We start from the raw sequence: 20406 nt of genomic DNA, 5'->3' as shown, positions 1-20406 counted from the left end.
AAATTAATTTTCCAACTTCTATTTTTGTGATAAAATTATCTATATAATATGATATCTAAAATTATCTATATTATAATTAAATGTATTTCAACCACATGAAATTGTGTTTTGGGGCAGGTTTACCAGAATTGGCACAAAATATAAACAGCTGCACGCAAACTGAGATTAAAGGTCTCAATGTCTAGTAGCATGGCAGTCAGAAACAAGCTTGAACTATGTTGGCCTAGCTAAAGCATTAATATCTAAAAAAGTTCTATATATTAAATATTAATTATATAATAGTATCTCATGGTTTTAAGTATTTTAGAGATCTGCAAATTAACTACCGTTTCGAGGATAATTTAATCTACGTTTCCGATTTGACAAAACGTTTAAAAACGTCGCACGAGACGTTCACCTAAATTAGAAGTCGTGTTTGTATCGCGATCGAGACTCCCAAGCCTCTTGAATTATGTTGTCCCAGCCAAAGTACGGTATAATGACCTACAGTCCCGAGCATTACTATTGGCAGCGTTCAGAGGTTAGGTACTTGTCGAGTTGTTGTTTCTGCTGCCACGTCCAACGGCGCCACGTTCACCTAACACAGAAGTCATCTTTGCATACCAATCAAGACTCTTGAACTGTACTGACCTAGTACGGTATAGTGATCCTCAGTCCTGAGTACACTATTGGAAGCATTAGAAGATCTGCAAATTATACAATGCTTTCAATCTATGCTTTCAGTCTTTGTGTTTTCAACGTGGCGGAATTTTTAAGAACGTCCCAAGAGGTATCTGACAATCCTCAACTTAGAGGTTAAGTGCTTATTGAATTGTTGTTTCTGCTACCTCGTCCAACGGTGCCACGTTCACCTAACTTAGGCAGTCGTCTTTGCATGGCAATTAAGAACAACCTGGAACTATGTTGACTTAGTTGGAGCATGGTATAGTGTTCTATCGCCTCGAGTATACTAGTGGGGACATTTATAAGATCTGCAAACTGTCCAAACTTTTAAAGACATTTCACGTCTTTGTGAATGATGAATTGAAAGAAGTAAAAGAAACATTTCTCTCAAGTCCTGCTGTGTCAATATCTCATCAAATCTGGCGTGTTGTTAGTGTCTAGCTTGTCAATATCTAGCAAACCTTGCCCAAGGGGTCTATAAAAATGATTAAGAACAGAATATACACAATTTAGCGATCCACCAAGTAACAGTGGGAAAGGTAGCCACCTACCGGCGAATATAGGAATTAACCCGCACAGATGGCGTCTATGGACTCCATGAATCTAACCTGGCAGAATATTCAGGGAGATTGCAACTGAACATTTTATAGTCCAAGATTTTGCGCGCACTATTACGTGCACAGCGCGGCCTCTAATTAGAGGACAGGTACTTATTAAGTTATTGTTTCTGTCATAACCTACAACCGCGCCATGTTCATCTAAATTGAGTGCCGTCTTCGAACAAACAGAAGGCATTTTCCGAGCTCTGTTTGCTCTCGACTGGTGGGTCCACTTGACACCAATACGGCCAGGAGAAAGAGTTCGGTTACCGTTCGTTTTATGAACGAAGCAGCACGGGATCCTTCGTTTTATGATGTATTACCTTGTCAGCACGGCGACAGGCTATTCCCGTAATTTATGTCTATACCTTGACAAAGTGCATCGGTTCATTCCGTGCCATAAATAATCGGACGCGCGCGGATAATCGTCGTCCATGTCCTCCATGGCTAGCGGACGTCACGCGCGATGGGAAACTCGCTAACCAGTTCTAATGCGGGTCTACCGTGCCTCTTTCGCAGTTTATTGCTAATTTATCCTATTCTCGGTTGTGTACCGGCTGTGAGTAACTCTCGCACGTCCTGCATAATTAATTGGACCGTCCTTTTTTTATTGCTCGCGTCTTCTTGGAACTACGGTAATTGGATGGCGAATTTGACGCGGTTGTGGCAAAAGCCAGCGGACGAAGCGTGAAACTGTAAAGACGTTAGACGAATTTAAAGAAACGATGAAATTAGATCTAGATGATTAGAATTATTAACTAGAACAGGGTAGAAAAATCCTTTGTTACAGAAGAAGTGATAACAAATGGTGGGACTTTATACGGGGGGTAATTTCAAGCAACTTTTTCCTTTACGGAAATGTTCTCCGCGGCTCCGTTTACGAGTTATTAACGAAAAACGCTTACCCATGTGAGGTCGCGTACGTCTGACGCCTCGCCCTCGCGAACACTGCCGCTGCGTCAGACTGCCCGCGCGACGCGACATTGGCCGTTGGGGCGGAGCGATGGCCGCACTCGCTCTCCGATTGGTCCGCGTTTATCGTTAATAACTCGTAAACGAAGCCGCGGAGAACATTTTCATAAAGGAAAAAGTTGCTTCAAATGACCTCAGGAACCCTCTCATTTCCCGATGTTGAATAACTTATATACACTATAACTATATAACTATATGTAATACATATATTGATGATGAGACTGAGGAACAGTCTATCGATGATCAGACTGAGAATCTTCGTATAAAATAAAAATCGTTCGTATTCGTAACCTAAGAAACATAAATTAGGTTCCTCTTCTAATAATTGAAATCAGTAGAAAATAATGCGACGATGCCCTTACATTCGGCGGATCTTATTGAATTAAAAATGAAATGGAGACTGGTATTGTTTAATGATTTATGTTAATTTTCCAGGAGATCCCGCGTGGGCACAAGAGTGGCCGACGCCTCTCGACGAATCTGCAGACGAGAAGAACGATGTGGTGATCTTCCGTTCGGTCGTCGAGTCGATGAAAGAGTGGACGTTGCACAAGATATTGAGCCGCAGGACGAAGAGGGACGTCTCGAAGGTCTGCTACGAGGATGTCGGCTGCTTCGAGGACACCGGGCCCTTCAGCTACTTGGAGATGCTGCCATCACCGCCCAAAGATGTCGGCACTAGGTATCTAGATACATAATTTTCATAGACAGGAAATTATATTATGATGTAATACGTATAATATAATTCATATATTATAATATATTTGTATAATATAATTCATATACTACAATACGTTTGTGCAATATAATATAATTATTATTATATTGTAATATAATATATTATGATATATTTGTATCATATAATATAATTTATATATCACAATATATTTGTGTAATATAATATAATATAATTCATATACTATATTTGTACACAACATAGCGTGATATAATATTATTCATATATTATAATATATTTGTACAATACAATATAATATAATTGCACAAGCTATAATGCATTCCTATAATACAATATAGTATTGTTAAGATATTATAATGCATTCATATAATACTATATTATTATATAATCCACGTACTATAATACATTCGCATAAGAACTGTAACAGTAATAAAACTTTCGACTAAAGTACTCAAAATGTTCAAACACTTAGGCATTGTACGCAACGTAAGTACAATATTTTCAACATGAGAATAACTGAGCCACTATAGTGGATCGTTGATAGTCGCTATAATGGCTCTATTTTTCCTAAGAGGTTACTAAATAGAATATAATAAAAATTCGAAGAATAACAAAATGTCTAATGAACGTTGTGATGATAATGATGATAACGAACATTGTAATGTGTGCGTTAGGTTTCTAGTGTACGGAAGCAGGAAGGCGAGATCGATACCGATGGAGGTTCCTGCCGACGACATAAACGACAACGCGCACCGTGCCATAGATCCGGATCTACCTACCAAGGTGATCGTCCACGGGTTCGGATCCAGCTGCGATCATGTTTGGGTGTACGAGATGAGGTCCGCGCTGATGACCGTGCACGAATGCAATATAGGTTTGTAAATACAGGGGGTCTTATAATTATGTTAACACCCGGGAAGGGGTGATTCCTGATGTCATTTGAAGCAACTTTTTCCTTAGTGAAAATACAATCCGCGGCTTTGCTCACGAGTTATTAACGAAAAACGCCGACGCCCCGCCCTCGCTCTCCGATTGGTCAGTGTCTTTTATCAATAACTCGTAAACGAAGCCGCGGATTCCATTTCCGCTAAGGAAAAAGTTGCTTCAAATGACTTCAGGTATCATCTCTTTTCGAGTGTTAACATAATTATGAGACACTCTGTAGAACCTCCGTTTCGATTTTTTAAGCGCAATCTGTTAACTATTCGAAGAACCTAGCAATTGAATACCTTGAATTCTTCTCTATGGTATCAATTGTCGAATTGCGTGACAATAATTTATGTTGTAATTTTATATGCAGTGTGTTCAATAATTAACCGACGCTTTGAGAAATTCATATCTTCCGGTCAAGAGTTTTTGGTAAAATTTTCGGTTATAAGGTATCGTAGCGAAGGTGATTTAATTGATTAGGTCTCGCAGAACCTGTGCAGAATGACCTTCGATTGACCTCAAACCTCAAAACCGGTACAGGATAACATTTAAAATTGACCTCGTGTCTGGAAACCTGTACCGGATGACATTTAATTGACCTTGTATCTCAAGGCCAATATTTCTGAACAAAATGCTGCGAACTCTAGACAAGGTCAACTGAAGGCCAGGGTGTATCACAGGGCGACAAAATAAGCGTTGCTTCAAAGAATTTAAAAAAAAAATCAATAAAGTCATCTTAGGTAATCGTTTTTACAAACTCACTCTATATTTATTTAAATATAATTTGTTTCAAATGGGTGACGATTAGACCGCGAATCTCTGAACAAATTTGCACAATCGTAACTCAATTTTATAAAGACTACAACGAAAAAAATTTCTTGTTTAAAAGATTCCGTACGATGAAAGTAAAATCAAAATGTTAATATAATTTTTATCGACACGCACGATTTCTTGCATTTTGCAAATTTGCGCAAAAATTGCATAAAGCGTTAAAATACCATAAACGCGTGATTACGCCATATCCGTTTCCAGTGTGCGTCGATTGGGGTCCAGGGAGCGCAGTTCCTAACTACGTAAGAGCAGCTGCCAACACTCGGCTGGTTGGCAGACAGCTAGCGAAACTAATTAGAAGCCTGAACGTGCCTTTGGAGAAGGTCCATCTGATTGGTTTCAGTCTCGGTGCCCATGTGGCTGGCTTCGCTGGCGCCGAATTGGGCAACGTGTCCAGGATCACAGGTAACGTATCCACCAAAGGGTATAACTGGATAAAATGGTGAAATGTGCCACATAAACAAATTGATTTTTCTTTTGACAATTCGACGGCCAGTGAAAGGACACCATCTGAGTCAATTTTGTTCAAGTTGCTACCCCTACCGCAGGGGTAGTTACTGCGTCTAATGCCCCAATTTTTTTACTTTACCTTTTCTTCCTCGTTTTCTTTCTTTTTTCCTTCTCTTTCACTTTTTCCTTCTTTTTCTTTTCTATATCTTTCTCCTTTTTTTCCCCTCTTCTTTTGTTATTCCTCTTTTTCCTTTTGAGAAAAATCGGATTGACAGATTATGCTCTATATCTTCTGTTCTACTCGACAGAAAATTATGAAAAAAATCACGAATCTTCTACCTAACGGGGCACAAGTCACTGAATTTTTTCAGAATTTTTCGTAGCAGAATAAATTTTTTTTTTTAAAGAAAAATCTCCATCGTCAACCAAAGGATTACTGTATCAATATTTTTTAAATTGTTGATTTTGTCAATACAAAATAGTTAAGAAAGGTAATTTCCGTCAGTAATTAAAGCATTACTCAATCTAAAAATAAAATAAAAATGCTAGTATACCTTGTTGGTCGAAAATAAAATTTGTGAGTAATTTTAAGCTAATCTGTTTCCTTGATCTGTCCACTCTCAAAAATTCCAGCTACTAATTTCTCAATCATTCTCTTAATGTCAATAATTATCGGACGGATAATGAATAAATATGTGTCAAGAGATACTTTTCTTCCATAGCCTCGTTTTTCGTACGGTAATGTATGTATACAAAAAACCCAGAATAAATCTTTAAAAAGAAAACACTATAAATATGCACGAATGTCGATCGGGTTTGATCAACGGGTAGAGAATATTTCCAACGGAGTTGCAAAATCGACGACGACTGTGCAGCCCCGTCGTCCTTCGTGAAGTAAAAGGCGATTTCATTTCATCCTGACAACGCTGTGGGAACAGCCGTTGGCGGTAAAGTGTATCAAACGATCACGCGGTAGCAATGAAGAACGGGGTTAATCGTCTGCGCAGAAAGGAACGATCGTGAAACCTACTCGAGCCCTCCGTGGTATCTTAATTATTCAAATGGACCGCGACGATCGCAGGGAAAGGTAGGGAGTTGCTCGATGATTAGCGATTGGTCCACGGCCGGGGCCTATTCACTGGGAATCGTAACGAGGACTTCCACAAAGCCGATTAGTTACATTTTCTTCGATGGCCGTGCGTCAACGACTCTCGGTTATTTTGTCTTAGCAATTAATATTGACAATTGATACTAATTAATATTAGTAATATTACTATCAACTTAACTGATATTAATTAATATTAACTAATATAATGATATTAATATTAATTAATTAGAATATTAACTATTAATATTAATAATATTAATATTGACTAATAATTTACAATTAATATTGTGCCGTCGATGCACAAGGTGAATTAATATTTGCTAAAACGAGATGCTAGACTTTGGGCACATTGTAGTGCACGGTTAAATTTACATGGTCAAGAGCGAGACGAAGTTTGCAACATTAAAAAACGGATATTGATTTGATTCATATTACATAAAATTCATCCCTGCTTCTGTTGCAAATCACTGTACAAATGTACTTGAACGAAACTCTTTTGAAAATTGTACCGATGGTATAGTTATGTTGCCTAGTATATTTTACTTTCAGTAATTCTCATCAGACCGTTATAGTTACAGCATCAATGAACAGCTGAGATTCTCCTGATTGGAACGAGTCCAAACACGATGTAAATCGGATTAGTCCGAGGCACTTTCAATCAATATGCAGTCTACAGGGTGAGCCGCATAACTCGCACACCTTAAATAACTTCTAAATAATGCCATGTACGAAAAATCGTTAAATGCATCGTTTCAAAGGTGAGCAGAGGTTCACGCATGTAGAAAATTTTCCATGATTTCAAGATTGACTAATTTCGAGCTATCTGAGGCATGCGGGTTATGTGACTCACCCAGTATATAGCTCTTCGATGAACGTAGTCCGATTTCCGTCGTGTTTAGACTCATTTGAATCGGAAGAATCTCGGCTGTACATTGGTGCTACAATTATCAAAGGTAGGATGACGTTCGAATTAGAAATCGGCTTAGATGCAACGGTGTCGTAATTTCATACACAAAAGTAAGACAATGTTAACGTCACGCAGTGCATCGGCGCTATCTTGCTATTGGCAACGAAATTGTGCAAGCGACCGGTGGCTCGGAAACTTCTACTTTTTCCGTTTGCCACGCTCCGTTGGTCTTCGGGCGTGTGTGTACCCGAGATCGACAACGAGCTATTTTCACTGGCGAGGTTTCCGCAGGTCGACGCATTCGTACGTTCAGCGCGCTTGGAAAAAGAAAAGCGAGCGTGATCGCGCGGGCGTCCGGTTCGCCTTGATCAATTTTCATTTTTCATCACAGATGCTTGGACATTCTCTTTCACCGATGACCAAAACTAAGCCAATGTTCTATGACAATCTCCCAACTAGCTTGAACGAGCATTCAACCCTTTCACGAATAAGAACGAGCTAGTTAAACATATCAACGCGTAACCTATTGAACATTAATATTATTAATTTCTTTGAAACTGAAACGGCTTCTTCTGTCATCAAAATCTAGGAATTATTATTATTTTATTAATTGAACATGCTACATTACTCTTTAAATTAAAGAATGTACAAAAATAAAAGGAGATGTTAATAAAGAAGAAACCAGAAAAATTTTCTACTAGGGAAGTTATTTAAGACAAAGAGACTAAGTCAATGTAAATGTGACGAAAATAGAAACTGATCCTTGATTCCTATATTTTGAAATTTTATGTAGATTTGTGATATGTGACGTAATAAATCTCACATGGATTTTCAATGATCATAAATAGAGCATGAAAATAAAAATCGAAGGGGTTGAAATGCATTTACGGTAACATAGAATGAGATTAGGCTAGTAAAAGTGATGCCTGATTTTGCAGGACTGGACCCAGCAGGACCCCTGTTCGAGTCGCAGGATCCGAGGGCCAGACTCGACGAATCCGACGCCAACTTCGTCGACGTGATACACAGCAATGGCGAGCAGTTGCTGTTAGGTGGTCTAGGCTCGTGGCAACCTATGGGCGACGTGGACTTCTACCCCAATGGCGGCAGAATGCAAACCGGGTGCTCGAATCTGTTCTTGGGCGCTGTGTCCGACATCATTTGGTGTGAGTACTTAACACGCCACTTTTATCCACGTCAATTCCTGTAGCAAGAAGTTCTGAAAATGTCACTGAGCTCGTTAATAGAGAAATTGCAAACGAATGAATTTAAATAAATACGTAAGATAAGACAAATTACCTGCACCGGTTCTTGCAGACGGAGCACAGTTGGATACAGTAGTTCCAGTTCTAAATACGAAATATCAGGAAATATTTTTAGGGGGTGTAGAATTCGATACCGACGTTCGTTCACATATTTCGAGGACACCCTGTAGAATTGTTGATTATTTGCTTGCAAATAATTAAAGGCAGAGTTTTAGATAAAAGTATATTTATTGAACACACAAGATCTAATCTACAGGTTGCTCGTAAGAGCTTAGAGACAACGAGAGTACTCGTAAGCTGCTCACCGACGACTGACTAAAAACGCGGAAGACCTGCAAACTGTGTGTCGAAAAATCCTTGGTGGTCATAAATAACCAATCTGTGTAACGGACTTTCAAGTCAACGCACGTTTATCGCTCAAGTGCCCTACAGATGGGCAGCAAGGGCCGTTTTACCTAAAAAAACGGACAAGGCCGTAAAACATACAAATTACCCATTTTCGATAGCATCGAAAATGCCATACATTTACAAGAATATATCATCTCGTCCGGGAGCGAATATGCTCGTCCCACGGTCATCGTTCATTTCCGACGTAAACAGTTCCTGAGCCGAACGATTAGAAAGCCCGCCGCAAGTTTTTCACGCGTGGGGTAATGTTACCTTGTCCGCAACGTGGATCGAATTCTTTGACCGAAAGAAAGCGGGTCACCCGTGTGTCCAGCTGCGAGCTAGCAAAATCCTATCCAGCCTAGCCTAATTCGTAAGTGGTCGCCACTCTGTTAAGAGCAGAGCGACAATCCATAATCCTTCATTTAGAGGTTAGGTGCTTATACAGTTGCTTCTGCTACTGCAGTTCAGCAGTGCCACGTTTACCAAAATTGGGAGTCGTCTTTGCACAGCCAATCAAGAGCAAGATTGTACTGTGTTGACCTAACTTATAGTGTTCTACGAACCAGAGCGTACTGTTAGCAGCATTTAGAAGTCTTTGGCAATGAAGCGCGAGTCTATCAAGTCTTACGAGTCCTCGGTATATTAGTAGTAGCAGTTAGGAGCTCTACAGACCATCCAAAAGTTTAAAGATGCGTGGCGGTTCTGTGAACGATGAAGAATTGTGGAAAATACGGTGGTCGTTTCGTTCAGGGCCTAGTAGGGCATTGGTATTTAGTAGACTCTGTCCTAAGGGATGTTGCGAGGTCAATTGAAAACAAATTTGTAAAATATGTACGCAAATCGGCGACGGATCAGGTAGTATCGGGGAGGTAGCCACCTGGTGGCGGGTGGAGGAGGTAGAAGGCCAAGCAACAGCGAGCGAAATCTCGATGTACACAGGACTTTGAAATAACTATCATCGTTAGAATGTGGATTTATATATAATAATTATATATAATAATTATATATAATTATTGCGGAAAATCGAAGTTAAAGACAAATAAATTATTCCTTCGAATAATTCTGATAAGTTGAAAATGGTGTGGCAATGTTATTACATTGTTCTTATGTTTCCACGATTTTATATTTTAGCTATAATATAATATAAATTAATATATAATATAGTTATAATAGTAATAATAATAATATTATTATTATTAATTATTATTATAATATATTATTATATTATTATTATTATTTATTATTATTATTATTACTATTATAACTATATTATATATATTAATTAATATTATATTATAGCTAAAATATAAAATCGTGAAAACATAAGAACAATGTAATAACATTGCCACGCCATTTTCAACTTATCAGAATTATTCAAAGGAATAATTTATTTGTCTTTAACTTCGATTTTTCCGCAATAACCTTGGAAAATTTTTATTCCGTATAAAAATCCACAGTCTGATGATCCTAGACACTTCCGAGTTCGGTAAGTCACAAATTTGACAAAAATTTGACTGATTTTCAGCGAGCGCGGTGGAAGGTAGATCCCTCTGCAACCACAGAAGGGCCTACAAGCTGTTCACTGACTCGGTCAGCCCTAAGTGCCGATTCCCAGCGTTCCCCTGCGAGCGTGGCTACGACGGTCTGGTGAAAGGCGAGTGCTTCCCCTGCGGGATGAACGGGGTGGGCAGACCATGCGGCGACATGGGCTACTACAGCGACGAGTCCCCCGCCAGAGGGCAGCTCTACCTTGTCACGAGAGAAGAAGAACCATTCTGCGCGCACCAGTATCAGGTCAAGGTCTACAACAGCCACAGCGAACGACCCACCAGAACCTACGGCAAGCTGCAGGTCACTATGGTCGGCGACGGTTCCTTCAACGACAGCTTCGCGATGACCAGGAACGACGAGGAGCTACTGGTCGGGGCTGTTCTGCAGAAGATCATCGTACCGCACCCTGCAATCTCCACTCTGGAGGCTATCGAAGTAAGATCTTGCGAAGGCTTGTTTACCTAACCATTCTAAAGTTCTTTGAAAGCCTTCACAATGTGAGAAAAATTACTGTACCTCGTAGACTAAACTAGTCTTAGCTTTAGCGACCACAAACGCAAAGTCCTTGCGATTAATTGGGTAAGCAATAAACACGACTTCTAACGGCTTTCCAGATCAAGTACACGGCGTACAGCGGCTGGATCTCCTCCGGCCTGGTGTCCTGGAGCATCGACAAGGTAGCCATCATCGACAGCTTCGGGAAGACGTTGTCGATCTGCAGGAAAGGCTTGAGCCTGGAGTCGGGCAAGCCGGTGTTCCTGCCTCTGTTCTCCGGCGAGTGCAACGTGCCCACGGAGCCAGAGAACTCGACGTCCCCGATCCTCGAGCGGCTTCTCCAGGAGAAGCAAGGTGGCGGGATCGGTCCGTTCACGAAGGAGCAGAACTACGAGCCCGTGGAGGCCCTGTCAAAGGAAAAAACGTCTTCGTCGACGTCGAAGGGCTTGGGCCCGTTCACGAAGGACCAAAACATCCGGATAGTGGAGAGGAAGGAGACCTTCAAGGCGAACAGCTTCGAGGACCCGACGAACCGTCGCAGCGCGAATCCTTGGAATATCGCGGACATATCCAGCGACGGGGACTCGAATTCGCTGGAGAACTCGGACTCCGAGCGGGGGAGAGGATTCTCGGGACCGAACTTCTTCCAGAGGGCCCCGTCCTCCGACTCCTCGTCTCTGGACTCCTCGACGGAATTCTTGCCAGAGATCCGGGAGCCGGTGCTCAGGGTGAGCAAGAAGGAGACCGGCAGGTCTCTGAAGCTGCCGGAGATCACGGAGCCTATTCTGAGACCGCGGTCTGCGAGGCAGAACACCAGAAACGAGGTCCATGCTCGGGAGCAGCAAAAAGACGAGATACAAGAGACTTCGTCGACCACGAGGTCCTTCACCGTGCAGTTCCTGCCGGAGAGGCTAGCTGGCATCTTGGCCCAGGCTGAGAGGTACGCGAGACAGACTCTGCTGCCTCTGATCTCCCAGTACACTCCCAGCTTCGTGACCGGGTCGCGCTACGAGGAGCCCAAGTACTTCCCTCCTCTGGGAGATATTGCCTCGGAGGAGAGCAAGGAGTCTGAAGAGGCGCAGCTCGACCAGGAGAACGAAAGCAGCAAATTAGAAACTGTTTCGGAGTCTCTGCCAGTTCTGTCTAGTGAGAAGATCTTTGACATCGCGTCGGTAGAGGTGCCAGCAGTGGTAGAGGCGGTCCATCCCGAGAGGACAAGCTCGAATGCGACGGACTCCGAGGCTGCGACAGACCAATGGACGCCTATCAGTCCCTCCTCGAACGTGAACACGGTCTCGGCCCAGTCTCGCAGGGAATTCAACGTGTCCAGATCTCTGAACTGGGAGAACGCTACCTACAGCTGGTCCATCGACTCTGACGACAGCTCCGAGAACAGTAGCTTCAAGTCTGGAGACGATTGGGTGCCTATGACGGCAATGGCCGATGTCAAGGATTCAACCGAGAGTCCCCGCAACGTCTCCAACGAGCTTCCTCGGGCGAGCACCGTGTCCAAGGTAGAAACAATCCATGTGTCCGAACCTGTCAGAGAGTCCGAAAGTGTATCGAACGAAGCCGAGAAGGAGACTAAGTACATTCCTCTCATTGAACCGGAAGTCAAGGAGTCCTCGACGACCTCTAATGACCCAACGGAGCCTCGCACCACCACGCCGGCGCAGTCAAATATTCAGAGGATCCCCAGGCCTCAGGAACCCAGGACCGAGGTCAGAACCTCCACCAGGAGGAGCATGGTGTTCCCCTACGCGTACGAGAGGAAGAAGGACCCAAGGACTAGATACATACCTCTGATCCCCGAAGAGGACCTCGGCAGGCCGCGCTATACCGTCGAGAGGGAACGTTGAGGCTACCGGAGTTCTGAATCTTTGGAACCTACTCGTTGAATTCTATGTTGATGTTTCGAATTGTGCGTTTGTGTTTGAAATTGTGCGTTGGAAATTCCGGAATTGTCCGCTCTTGCTACGAATTGGAACTTCGTTGACCGCAGCTTCCAAGCTGTTAAACTGGGCGAGACGACTCTGTGACCTTGTTTTTTTTTACCTCATCGGCCCTCTGAAGACGTTACTGGAACGTTGTAGACGATCCGGCCTAATCCGAACTATTATTTATTAAATTATCATCGTACTTCCTCCAGCGATCGTCACCGGAAGCCGGAAAGTTTGATGAAGCGTCGAAGGGTCGAATGCAACCCAGGTACCGTCTTCCGAGGACCGACCAGTGCTCTCGCAAGTTCTGTTTGATTCGAATGCGGTTTATCTATTTATTGCGTTTATAAATTCGGAAATGTTGTTGCGTTTGAGAAGTCTAGTGTTCTAGACTCTGATGTCTATGTTGTTGTTCGACAACGATGCTTTTTTGACTAACGATTTGTATTTTGTTAATTAAAGATGTCCTCTATACTGTGGATCGTGGCAACGTGTAATTGAATACCATCCGGGTGTAACGGCCCGAAGCACGTTTAGGTGAATAATGGATACTTGGGTTAGATCAGCTAACCTAAACGTCTTACTGTGGCTCTGTTGATTAAACTTCTGACACTCGCATTTTCACTATTACTACCTTCTTACACAGTATTTTATATTCTTTATGAAAACTAAAATTAGCGTTAACTATAACGTTAGTTCAGTTGAACCAAAATGTGCTGTGGATCGTTGTTCCAGGTTGGTAGTATATTCTAGTAGAACCTCGATAATCCGAGCTTGAGCGTGGCGACACAAACGTTTGGATAACGGTATAGTTAGTTATAGTGCCAGACTAAATATTGATTCATACAGATACATAAGTTTCGGATAATCTAGGTTCTGCTGTATTTAATCGTGATACGTCTCGTCAGAGGGCGTTGTGTGGCATTATCGAAGAAGCCTGCAAGGATGTTTGGTAAAAATTGGAGCCTTAACTTTATTTTTGTATATAGGAATTTTTTTACAATATATATATATATATATAATATATATTTATAATATATAATATAATATATAGCTTCGCTGAAATCTTTCTCTTCTCGTTCGTTATATTAATTCTTAGCAATTAGAATTGTTATTATCCTCAGTACCATCGTCGTCTGTACACCCCTCCCCGGTCGCGTCTACGCTCTTTGTCTTTCCCTTTGTTTATTTAATGTCGAAACGGACGATCGTAGGAGCAATAACTCCCTTGTTCCTCTGTACATAGAACGACGCCCGGAAACAGTATTGTAGTGTCTTCGTTCGTTTCTCCTCGTAATAAATATGTACAGGTCGGGTGGTTGGCCGTCCATCGCGGGCCACATGGACGATAGTCCCGGAAAAGTATTGGAAGAGACGATTTAAGTGGATTCTCTAAATGTGTACCTACACGTTATACCTATTTTTACTTAAAATAAATAACCCTCTTGAAGAAGAAAAATGCGCCATCTCACGAGTCCGATGTACACTCATCCAATCGTCACACACACTCTTGCACGCACACACACTATACATTCCCTCCATTTCTCTCTCTCTCTCTCTTTCTCTCTCTCTCGGTTTCTCATGTCTCAGCCACTCTCGCACGAGCAACAAACTCCTTCAGGATATGCCCACTCCTGATATGTCCGCGACTATTAAAAATAAAACCCATTCGCAGTCCTTGCTTCTAGGTTTCTTCAGGTACCGATTGACGCGTCGAAGCAGAACGCATCGTTCCTGCCTCGTCGACTCGATGCAAAGGTAGAGGGCGCCCGCGGGCGGCCCAACTCAAATCGTCGTCATTGTACTGCTCGAAGTTTCCTCGGGAAGACTGTGCAGAGAAATCGCGGTGACGCGAGCCGAACTCGCTGGGACTTAATTCTATTACAAATGTACGAACGCGACTATACAATAAATACAAAACCTGTCCTATGTTTCAAAGAGACCGTTAGAGGTTAAGAGGACGGCGACAGCTTCAAGCTGCCACCAGAACCGACGAATTCATTTTAAGAACCTGTTGACACACCGACTGCTACGTTGGTCATTGACTTCGTCAATATTTTTGTTTATTATCGCCACTACTTGTTTCGAATGACTGGATTTTGTAGCTTTAATCCTCGAATAGCGGACCTTTTTGACAAGAATATAACTTGCTCAGGATCATTTATAATTTTATTTAGCAATTTTTTCAACATATATTTTAATGTACTTCTCCTAGACTCGTGAGAATTTGTATAGAACCTTCATGGAATTGTTGACAGTTTCAATTAATTGTCGGAAATTAGATAGACAAATAACGATACTTGAATTCTAGGTCCCAATTGACCCAAGTCTCGCCGTCCGAGTGTTAATCTACAAATTCTTAAGTATTTTAGTAAATATTGTATGTTACATTCTCTGAGAAAACCATTTCCAGGTTATCATCGTCAATCAACTTTAGCTATTCAGTTTCAATGTCCTCAACACTAGAATCACCAAGCCGTAAACGTGACTAAAGTATCTTGTTTTTATAATAACGAAACTTCCTACGATTTTTATTGTAACATGTGCTTCAATGAAGAAATTCCTATAAAAATTTCCAACAAAAACATTTTTCTGATATCAGAAATTGTAAAAGAAAGAAATCAGAAATCAGTCACTCTGACTGGTTTGGTAGTTCATGTGTTAATTATACTTGAAGTTACGGTGAGCTTTGGTGACGTGGCAGTCAATGTGTTGAACAGCCCAGACAGGTTGATATCGACCCAGCAATCCCTGGGTCGACCGGCAACACCCGAAACTGAACCGAACGAATAATAGAGAACCCGTGGCATTTATGCGAACGAACCTCGGCCAACGTAGTTGTACCGCTGCATCAACTCGACTAGAGCGAAACAAAAAAAGGAAAAACATGTTGGACTCTGGTCGACGGTGCATTCCGTTAGGCAAGGAAGAAGGGACTGCGAACTACAGTCGTTTCTCTCGCATCGTCCCTCAGCTTGGGAATGAAAAGGGACAATATGAGAAGAGGAAATATGTACTGTTAATCGAGTCTCGTTTTAATGGTCGCCGATCGTCAACGACTATGAAAACAAGCCGCGGGCTCGAGCAATCGTATCTGGTCCTCCCATGTTGTCCATTTTCGTTTCCAAGCGGAGGGACAATGCGAGAGAAATTACTGCATCGGGGACTTACTACTTACATACATATTTAACAAACACGCAGTCTTATCAAGTAGAACCCGTGAACGAACTCTGACAAGTAAAAAGGTATAGTGGCCTATTATCCTAGTAGAAATTTGGTTCGACTCGTCCTGCAGCCGGGTCGACGAAACGATTCGCGCTGACCGGCCAAAGTGGTAGCTACCTAAAGCGTCCTCGACGTCTTCCGCTACGACTGGGTACGGTATTCCGTCGGCCGTTGAACAAGAAGATAGATCACTTTGTACCCTCTAACTGTAGATCCCCGTTGCTGAGTCCTCTGTTCAGAGCAGCGTGGAATTTACAGCGAGAGGGCGCCTTTGTTACCGGACTCGGGACAAATAAAAATGGTCTCGCTAATTAAACAAGCAGAGATCGAAAGAAAATCGGAACCAGGAAGACGATTTTGGTGCTCGCGTCACCAGCTGCTTCGAGAATACCGTACCGAGGCTACACCGCGCAACTAGAAAGCAATGTGTCCTATGTGCTGTGTCTGTTCAGCTCGTCACTCCGAATGTGCACTAATTCTGCTTGGTAACTCAAGGTCGATCGTCCATGTTTTCGATTTCAGAGACCGGAGATCGTGTTAGGGTCTAGAAGGAGCTAGAAGAAATGTTATAGGATCCGTGAAGAAATTTGGGAACCCAGAAGAAGCGGTAAGACACGCTTTGAATTTTTAAGAAACCGAAAACTCTCGTTTGCAGAAATTGCAAGAGTCTGCAAAATTATTAGGATCCACGAAGACATCATAGAAAATAAAATGGAGGTGTTTGAAAGCTGAGAAAAATTGCGGAGCGTATCAAAGCAATAAGAAGATGAAAGAGTGCAAAAGTGTTTGTGGAGCATGGACACCATGCGGAGGTCACGTTTCAGCAAAATAGCGGCAGATGGCAGTCCGGTATAGACGTAGACATAACCTCCAGCGACCTTCAGCCAAGAGACCTCGAGCAACCAAAGGACACACGCGGTTTTCTTCGTCGTACAAATTGAAACTCACAAACACGCACTCGCTCTATATTACCATGTACATTCCGAGTTCTGTTCGCCTTCTCCAACAACAGAAACAACATTTCTGAGTCTTCGCCTCTCTCTCTCTCTCTCTCTCTCTCTAGCTCCCTTTCCTTTGCGTACTTCGTTCGCTTCTCTTGGAACACTTAAGTTATTAGCGCTACGACATACAAAAGATAAGGCCGCCACGATAATACACTGACTAGATCAGTTTCATTTGCTCTTCCTCTGTCTCTCTTGTTTTTTTTTCTCTTCCGGTTTAATTTGTCGCACTCTTAACTCTTTCTCTCTCTGTCGCACGATCTCTTTCAATCTATTATTCGCGGACAATCGTCCCGATTTCACGTCAACAAAAATATTCAGGACACGCGGTGTCATCTCTGTCAACAAAATATACTATGTTCTGCTTCCTCGCATCCTGAGTGGCTAAACTACGGCGCCGCGGACGCCACCGCGACGCTATACGGAAGTATCGATAACACCTCTTCATCGAAGCACAGCGTAGGCCCTGACGATTCATCGTGAATCCACTCGCGAATCTAACACGGTCGCGTAATACAAAAGAAGACGGCAGTACGGTTACTCGCGGGTATCGTTTTATCCTACATCGCCCTGAACTCTGTACGCCAATTCGGCGAGAATCAAGCTCCTCGGTGATTAATTCTACGCGAAGAGCCGCCACAAGCTCGGCAGACTGCGGATCCATTCGACCGAGTGTTCGTCTTTTCCAATGCAAGCGGGATTCGAATTATGTACCAAAGAAGATGTCATCGATCCGCAGTCCATCGCGAGCTTTCGATCAGTCGAATCTTAGAGCAGAAACTTTTTCGAACATGGCAACTGATTCTCCAGCCGAATGCGGCACAGAAGGGTCGAACTACGGTACAAAAGGACGCGAGAGGTCTCCGACGGGACATCTCGCCAGGCTGAATATTCGTGACTAAAAATCAAACTCCTTTTCCGGGTATTGCATGTATCATCGACGTCCGAATGTTCACGGCTCAACGCAAGGTAACCGAGGGTGGCACGTTCTTAATAAGGCACAGCATTTTCTGCCATGAATATTCAGCCGAGTCGAGACGCACAGTTCTCGAACGCTTTGCGGCGCGGACCTTTCTGTGCTCGCATTCGTCCCTGTTCGTTCGATCGCGATTAACAAAGAGCAACGTCGCTACCATTACAAGATTGCCGTTTTCTCCTGTACGAGGTCGTATAGTTCTCGCGTGTCTGGTACACGACCCAGCAACACACACCTCCGACAATGTTCTCCGAGTCTAATGACGGGGTCAAGGGACGAAACAAGGCTAGGGCGGAGCAATTTAGGGCAACGAAAACCACTGTGACGCCGGGTGTTCAACGTGTCCGAGTCGAATTATCGGTGTATAATTCGTGTTCTCGTTCTTTCTCTCCCTCTCTCTTTCTCTATCTCTGGTTCGCGGCGATCGCCGAGAAGTCGGCCGACGTGGATTAGGACGGAGGTGGCTAAACTAGGAACTGCGAGGCACTGCGAAAAAGGTAAGAACAATGAGCAGCGTGTTTACTTTTCTTCTCTACCGGCATCCGGTTGCCGCAGTCTCCAAATCAAATTCTATATACGTATTGCTTTCGTCGATCCTCCCGAGGAACGGTCGGTTCGTCCTCGCCCGTGGAATACTTTAGTCGACACGTTCGTCACGCTGACGCCGATAGTGCGGCGCCCCGCCGTCAGATGTCGTGATCAGACGCCCCCGAGATCGCTAACCGGCGTCTGGCGGACCGCAGCCCAAGGACCGACAAAAACGCCTCCGCCGACGGCTTCACCGACGCTTACGTCGCACGGATCAATAATGTATGTAGATTATCAAAAAACATCACAGTCAGGTTACTAGATTTTAGAGAGAAGCGTCTGCTGAATTCGTGGCTGACCGCGTCCACGCCGGACCCGAGGCTGAGCTCTGCTTAGGGGATGACGCCGGAGGTGTCGCCGACGCGATCGTCTCTCGAAGCTGGCTTACGGTTCGCGTCGGAGATCGTCGTGAAAATAAAAATTCTATCCCGATGCGCGACTTGAGACGACAAGACGCGCCCGAGTCCTAACCTCAAACGGGCTAACAGCTTGACCATCGTGTCACGAATTGAATCGACTAGCTCGAACCGTATGCTTCCGTCGATGTTAATTTAGTCGACGAGCTTCTTAAAATTTGCTCGCAATTCGCTGCGACACGGCTCGGAAATTAACTGCGCGTGACGGAGACAGAGTATTTCCGAAGACTGCTCTGAAATGCGCCGCGGAGTTGCATCGTACAGTCCCATTTGTGAGATCTCACCCGCAGCACATTTCAGAGCAGTCTCCGTCATGTACAGTTAATTCCGAGTCCTGCTCTACAAACAGCGACAAAGTACAATGAAATGTGATTTAAGATGTAGTAACACCGATGCAACAAGCAATACGCCAAAAGCAAAACAATGTCCCAATATGTTCCAGAGTCCATATCTCGGTGAGATATACTGAACGTAGAATAATAAAACTGTCTTTACGATCAAAATTGACCATAGTCTCGATTCTTTTACCCTGCTAGTCGCTTCACGAAGCACTGGCTACGATCGTCGCCGGGCACCACCCTAGTCCGCATCCCCTAAACAACCAAGTCCGGCGCGGACGCTCTAGTTCTTGGTTATCAGTTACTTTCGGTCGGTCCTTGTCTGCCGGCTCACCGGACACGGCGTTCCTTGGCAAGCCGCGCCAGATCCCCTTGTCTCGCGTAACCCAAACCGACACGGGTCCTCCGTCTGCTAGAGCTCGCGTATCTCCACGTGGGGGCCGCAAAGTCCCAAGGAACAGATCCCGCGGGTCGCGTATCACTTCTTGTCGAAGAGCGGCAGCTTGCTGCGCACGGCACCCTCGCAGACGACCAGCCTCTGGGCGGCGGAGATGCTGCAGAGAGGCCCGTGGCCCTCCAGGCTGGCCCTGAGGAGGGCGAGCCGGCTGCTGGAGCCGGCCTCGTGGTCCACCAGCCTCAGGCTGCCGGCCTGCTTCCTCTCGAAGTACTCGACGATCTTCGAGATGGTCTTGTTGGAGGAGCCTATGCCGCTCAGCCGATCCTCCCAGCAAGAGTCGCCGCCGCCCAGGCTGGCGATGTCCTCAGACGAGTCCGTGTAGATCGAGCTGGTCCGATGGTCGTCCAATAGGAACAGGCTGCTGGCCGCAGAGCTGCTCAGGGTCGAGGTGTGCCGCCGATTCGGCGGCTCCGGGCTCAGGTCCTCGCCGACGCAGCTCCAGAACCCGGACTCGCAGCTGCCCCGTCTTCTCGGCTCCCAGCCGTCGCGGAAGAGCGGGTGCGTGAACAAACTGGCGGCGCCCACCTTCGTCGCTACCTGGAACCACGAGAAAGAGGGCACGTTGGATCTTCTATTTTCGAAGAGAACTAAAATAAAATGTTTCGTT

General features: G+C 44.0%; 2 protein-coding genes across 5 annotated transcripts in view; one reads left to right on the top strand and one right to left on the bottom strand.

Annotated features, from left to right (window-relative positions):
- Nucleotides 1-13277, top strand: part of LOC117225844 (uncharacterized) — a 48953-nt gene extending 35676 nt beyond the window's left edge. Inside the window, exons 2-7 of the mRNA XM_033479625.2 lie at nucleotides 2670-2916; nucleotides 3606-3805; nucleotides 4894-5097; nucleotides 8096-8323; nucleotides 10338-10798; nucleotides 10978-13277. Coding sequence (XP_033335516.2) covers nucleotides 2670-2916; nucleotides 3606-3805; nucleotides 4894-5097; nucleotides 8096-8323; nucleotides 10338-10798; nucleotides 10978-12717 — 3080 coding nt within the window. The 3' untranslated portion in view covers nucleotides 12718-13277. The remainder of the gene's footprint in view (nucleotides 1-2669; nucleotides 2917-3605; nucleotides 3806-4893; nucleotides 5098-8095; nucleotides 8324-10337; nucleotides 10799-10977) is intronic.
- A 469-nt stretch (nucleotides 13278-13746) lies between these two features.
- cdi (serine/threonine kinase) overlaps nucleotides 13747-20406 on the bottom strand; it is a 93922-nt gene continuing 87262 nt past the window's right edge. For 2 of the 4 annotated variants that reach the window (XM_033479626.2, XM_076526298.1), the window contains exon 6: nucleotides 13747-20336. In XM_033479626.2, coding sequence (XP_033335517.1) covers nucleotides 19821-20336 — 516 coding nt within the window. In that variant the 3' untranslated portion in view covers nucleotides 13747-19820. Of the gene's footprint in view, nucleotides 20387-20406 lie in introns of all 4 variants that reach the window. The other 2 variants (XR_004491627.2, XR_004491628.2) reach the window with 2 other exon arrangements.

Source organism: Megalopta genalis, chromosome 14, assembly GCF_051020955.1.
Source record: "Megalopta genalis isolate 19385.01 chromosome 14, iyMegGena1_principal, whole genome shotgun sequence".
Lineage (NCBI taxonomy): Eukaryota > Metazoa > Arthropoda > Insecta > Hymenoptera > Halictidae > Megalopta > Megalopta genalis.
Note: the sequence above shows the minus strand (reverse complement) of the source record. Positions and strands in the feature narration are given on the sequence as shown.